A 6,000-nucleotide genomic window follows, 5' to 3' on the forward strand; every position below is an offset into this window, starting at 1 on the left:
GAAGGGAAGCCATTCTGTTTAAGCTGGCATGGAGGTTGGACACATGACATAAGTAGTCACATGGCAGGGAAGGGGGCCCAGAACACTGGCAAACCCCAAAGTGTTGGGGAAAGTATGATGAGAAAAGAGAGAACGATAAAAAGGAGAAGTTACACTTTTCTGAATAGTTTTTAAAAGCAAACAGATGTACAGTTTGTAGCATTGACTCAGTAAGCCATGGTGCTAGGGGGTGGGGATTCTGGGGAGAAAAAGAACACTATCCAATTAAAGGATTAATTATTCTACCCATCTCCTAAGCATGGCTTAAGGTGAACCTGGTACTCTATGGGTGGTCCCTTGGCCAAGTGATTTACTATCACAGCTAGAATGTTAGGCCTAATACAGGCCAGAGATTGTATTCTCTTAGCCGGAAGTTTTCTTTTAATGGGTCTTTATTTCTACTCTAATTTTTATGATTGCACTGGGTAGAAAAAAAAACAGTGCTAAGTGTGACAAAATGGTGTCTGTTTTGGACACGGATGGCTGAAGGACAATCATGTGTCCCATGAATTTGGTATCCCTACTGTAGGGCAGTACAAGTCAGATCTCTGTTGGTTCCGCATCCTTAGGCTTAACCAACAACCACGGATGGAAAGTACTTTGGCATAAAAATGCATCTGCACTGAACATGTGCATGCTTTTTAGTTTCCTATCATTGTTCCATAAACAATACAGAATATCAGCAGCTGACACGATGCTTCAATGTTGTATTAGGTACTTGTCTTAGTCAAGGTTTCTATTCCTGCACAAACATCATGACCAAGAAGCAAGTTGGGGAGGAAAGGGTTTATTCGGCTTACACTTCCACATTGCTGTTCATCACTGAAAGAAGTCAGGACTGGAACTCAAGCAGGTCAGGGAGCAGGAGCTGATGCAGAGGCCATGGAGGGATGTTCTTTACTGGCTTGCTTCCCCTGGCTTGCTCAGCCTGCTCTCTTATAGAACCAAGATTACCAGCCCAGAGATGGTCCCACCCACAAGGGGCCTTTCCCCCTTGATCACTAATTGAGAAAATGCCTTACAGTTGGATCTCATGGAGGCATTTCCCAACTGAAGCTCCTTTCTCTGTGATAACTCCAGCTGTGTCAAGTTGACACAAAACTAGCCAGTACAGTACTGAAAGTAAGCTAGGGAAAATTTAAAATACATGAGAGAATTGTGGGTTATATATGCAAATACTACCCCCTTTCATATGAGGGGCTTGAGCATCCAATGCTGACTCAAGGATCTTTTGAAAGTGTCTTAACTTCGGTACCCTAAACATTTAGCATCACATGAATAATATCTTTGTACAAGCTGTTTCTGCGAGCAATATACCTGATACCAAGCCTCAAAATGATTTGCAGTTTCCTAAGAAAGCTAAACTATAGAAAATACTGTTGATTATTATTCTCATTAGTCCTTCTGTGGCCAATTTGGAAGTCATAACTGCCACCAAAAAGCCTCTTATACTTGAAGCTCGAAGTTGTTATCGAAACACTGACACGAAATCAGGCCTACAAAGAAAAGGACATTCCAAAAGCCATGACCCAGGCCGGAGGGAGATGAACCTTAGAACTTGGCTTAATATCCTAAATTGGGCACAAGTCTCAAGTCAGTTAGTTTTGAAAAGAGGGTAAAGGGGAAAGAGAGCTTACGCTCTCATGGTGGTTAATGAACGATGTACATTGCGGCTCACAGAGCCCTTGCCACCTTCTGCTGAGAAGGCGCATCAGTCCTCTAAGATAATCAGCAGCCCTCTCTCCTGCCTCCAGCCTTACTCAGTGATGCTGTTCTTCCACCCCACCCCACCCCACCCCCCAGGCAAGCTCCGCCCTGGACTGTAAAGACAGCCTGCTGGGAGGTGTCCTCCGGGTCCTGGTGAATTCTCTGAGCTGTGACCAGAGCACCACCTACCTGACTCACTGTTTCGCAACCCTCCGAGCCCTCATCGCCAAGGTAAACATGGGATGCTTGTTTTCTTACTCTTAATTAAGAGTGCTGTTCTTGTCTGGCTTCACATCGCCCTGTAAGCAGATCAGACACCACGCACAGCATGGAGTAAAAGCTTTTTTCCCTCTGAAAGTAGACACACTGATTCTCAGAAACTCACTGTGGGGAAGCCAGACCGTGGCTTCACACTTGCAGTGTGGGCTCAACTATGGAAATTTCAAATGACCACTCACTAAAAGTCAGTGACACGAGAGTGAAAGTCAACGAGCAACTACAGTTCCTCTCCCTTTTGTTAATACCTTATACAGTGAGATTTAATACTAGGCCTGGTTCCCATTAATTAATGTGACAGAATGACCATAATAAGATGGCTGACAGATGCCTGAGAACTGTGGCTAGTAGTCTGTTGAGATTATTTTCCTCCTTTGTGGGAAATCTTAGTAGATGGGTGCCTTCTACATAGGATCTTGTAAATTTACAAAGTGGAATTCTGTTATAATAATTTTCTCTTTCTTAGTCACCAATAATTTCTAAGGAACCCATAAGGCACAAGTAAGTCCTTTATAGCTGTGACACACTCAGCAGTGACTTCAACCTAGCTAACAATGAAGTTAAGGACATAGACCTTACCTCAGCCATGTGACTCATAGGTGGATGTCACCGCTTACCTCCATGTCTGACACTTGCGGCTCATTCTGTTTATGGAGCACGGTGTTAACCCTTCAGGCTCTTGGCTTGTCCAGACAGACATTTTGCATGTCCCAACAGCCAGCCGAAGAGCTATGCAAGTGCTCAGGGTCGCCTCATGGCCACCTGTGTCTCTTCTAGTTTGGAGACCTGCTGTTCGAGGAGGAGATGGAGCAGTGTGCTGACCTGTGTCAGCGGGTGCTACATCACTGCAGCAGCAGCATGGACGTCACACGGAGCCAAGCCTGTGCCACCCTCTACCTCCTCATGCGGTTCAGCTTCGGAGCCACCAGTGTAAGCACAGACGGGCTGGGCAGCCCAGAACCAGGAGAGAACAGGAATGAAAGGCAGAGGTAGAAGGGAGCTTTGCAGTGTGGCTTTTACTTATGCCCTGTGCGGAAGACCCCAGGGAGTCTGCCCATGAGCACCAGCATTTGAGAGGAAGGGCTGGAGGGTGTGGTGCTGCCCAGCAGTCAAAGTTCCTGTGTGTGCAGGTTCAGGATTTACAAAAGAGTGTCCTGTCCTAAAGTCTGAGTCCGTACCAGTCCTGGATGGTACCAGGACATTTGTGAATGAGAATGGTAAATGATTGTTGTCATCTGGACCTGATGACAAGCATCTCACTATGTAGCTCTGGCTGTCTTGGAACTCACTATATAGACCAGGCTGGCCTGAAACGCACAGATATCTGCCTGCCTCTGCCTCCTCTGCATTTAAAGGCGTGCACCACCATGCCTGGCCTGGCCCTGAATAGACATTTTGTGAGTTCATTTTCATAGCAAACCTGTGCCTTAGTTTGTGCATATTTCAGGATCCAGGCTTGGGACTTTATTTGCTGTCGTGTTAGTGAGACATCTTTTAAAATAATGTTTTATAGCCCAACAGGGTGGTACACACCTGTAATCTTAGCACTCAGGAGGCAGAGGCAGGTGGATCACTGAGTTTGAAGCTAGCCTGGTCTACAGAGTAAGTTCCAGGACAGCCAGGGCTACATAGAGAAACCCTGTGTATCGAAAACCAAAGGTGAGGGTTGGGAAGAGAGAGACTGTGTTTTACCAAATGTATTGTAAATTCTGTAAAAGAAGATCTTTAACCTTAGAAAAGAATTTACAGATGAAACGGGGCAGATAAATGGGCTAAGAGAAGAAAGGGAGACTCCGTAGGGTCTTGGTTTGCTTTGTCTTATTTTTGTCTATTTTGTGTTAATTCTGGGAACTGAACTGAAGACCCCACAATGCTAAATGTTTACTCCTGAGCTATACCCCAGGCCGTGGCCCTCGTGAGATGTTAGGGAGAACAATTTAAAAGCTTATAGGGCATGCTCATGGGCCCTTAAGTTGTGGTTTTCCACAGTCCTTGGAGAAAAGAAGACATGGAAAGCTACTGTTTACTTCAAATCCAAAAATCTCAAAAGTTCTGCCTTTGTGAATCTCTGTGAGTTCAAGGCCAGCCTGGTATACAGAGCGAGTTCCAGGACAGTCAGAGTTACATGGTGAAACCCTGCTTCACAAAACAAACAAGCCAAAATGCTGCCTCAGAAGGTTCCAAAGAGACTCTTGGCACAAAGACCAACTTTATATCCTGTGACCAACTTTAGAACAAATCTGTCAGCCCTGCAGTGTGGCGGCAGCCCAAACGCAATGAAAATTTAAAGGGAGCCTGACAGATTTATGGGAGCATACGATCCATCCAACCCATTTCAACAGCAGTGTGTACCTTGTGCAAAGTGTAGCTCACAGTTTATTGAGAGAAAAGGAAATGCTTAAGACGGGAATGAAAGAAACACCAGGAGCTGTTTGTGTCTGGCCCGCAGCCTCCCACTAGGTACCTGCTGACTCTCTGTTTGCTCCATCTCTTCTGATGCAGAACTTTGCAAGAGTAAAGATGCAAGTGACCATGGCACTGGCATCCCTGGTAGGCAAAGCACCAGACTTCAATGAAGAGCACCTGAGAAGGTCCTTAAGGACAATTTTGGCCTATTCAGAAGAGGACACGGCCATGCAAACAACTCCTTTTCCCATGCAGGTAGACATGAACATAGCTTTGTCTTATGTATGAGTTTGATATTAACCATTTATAAGCATATACATTTATGATTTTGCATATAAAATTATATAAAATTTATACGTGTGATTTGCAGGTATTTTTTAACTTGTCCTATAGTTGAATGTTCTCAGTGCTTGAGAAATGCAATACACAAACCACTGTCCTCAACTTCAAGATGACAAGAGTCTATTAGGAGAACATAGTACCAAAACAAGAAGACTCAAAATAAGAAAAGTGATACCTGTGTGTGGTAACAAATACTGTACAAGAATTTTAAAAGGGAGTACAGGGAACAGGGGTTAGTGTAATTCAGTGGTGGAGCCTAAAATACACAAAACTCTGGGATTGATCTCCACCTCAACATAAAGGTAGGTAGGTAGGTAGGTAGATAGATAGATAGATAGATAGATAGATAGATAGATAGATAGATAGAATAGATAGATAGATAGATAGACAGAGACACAGAGAGATGGGTAGACAGATAGTGGGGGTGATTAATGAAGAAATAGTGCTCTGGAATGTGGGAGTAGAGAGGAGTGAAATTCCTAGAGTTGAATTCAGGGGAGAGAGAGAGAGGGCATAAGGAGCATGGATGGTAATGATTTATGTGTAAGGCAGTCAAGAAAGATCCTAATTAAGAAGAGCTTACAAACAAGATCTGTCCTAAAGAAACCGGGAGGACAGTTACCCTTCTGTCTCGCTGCCATGCCCATGTAGCAGATGCCCGTGTGACAAGTGCAGCCTGTCTGCCTTTAGCTCCAGGCCCTAGCCTACTCTGTAGTAGGCTCTCACACCCTAATAGTCCACAGAAGTTTACACCTTTGCAGTTTTCAAATAATCAAAGCCCATTCAGACTGTAAAGTCAAGGTGTTGGAGAGGGGACTTCATGGATCCCAGGGCCCTGGGTCACCTGTGGGCCTTGGATTGCACAGATGAAAATGGCCCCGGGAGATTCTTGGATTTTCTCTGCCTTGGATCCCTGCCTCTCTCGGAGCAAAGCCTTGCCTTGCACGTCACTGTCTGCTCTTTTTCCTGCAGGTGGAGGAACTTCTCTGCAATCTGAACAGCATTCTGTATGACACAGTGAAGATGAGGGAATTCCAGGAAGACCCTGAGATGCTTATGGACCTCATGTACAGGTAAATGTTCCCGGGAAGACAGAGGGCATTGGGGTTGGGCGTGACGGTGCAAACCTTCAATCCCAGCACTCAAGAGGAAGAGACAGCCTGGTCCACAGAGTGAGTTCCAGGATAGCCAAGGCTACACAGAGAAACCCTGTCTCGAAAAAGAAAGGAA

The 6,000-nt window shown here is 45.1% G+C and overlaps 1 protein-coding gene across 3 annotated transcripts in view; it reads left to right on the forward strand.

Annotated features, from left to right (window-relative positions):
* Nucleotides 1-6,000, forward strand: part of Dock8 (dedicator of cytokinesis 8) — a 203,828-nt gene that overhangs the window by 170,718 nt on the left and 27,110 nt on the right. For all 3 annotated transcript variants that reach the window (XM_021151299.2, XM_029472366.1, XM_029472365.1), the window contains 4 exons: nt 1,843-1,977; nt 2,800-2,952; nt 4,525-4,683; nt 5,743-5,843. In XM_021151299.2, coding sequence (XP_021006958.1) covers nt 1,843-1,977; nt 2,800-2,952; nt 4,525-4,683; nt 5,743-5,843 — 548 coding nt within the window. The remainder of the gene's footprint in view (nt 1-1,842; nt 1,978-2,799; nt 2,953-4,524; nt 4,684-5,742; nt 5,844-6,000) is intronic.

This window comes from Mus caroli, chromosome 19 (assembly GCF_900094665.2).
Source record: "Mus caroli chromosome 19, CAROLI_EIJ_v1.1, whole genome shotgun sequence".
Classification (NCBI taxonomy): domain Eukaryota; kingdom Metazoa; phylum Chordata; class Mammalia; order Rodentia; family Muridae; genus Mus; species Mus caroli.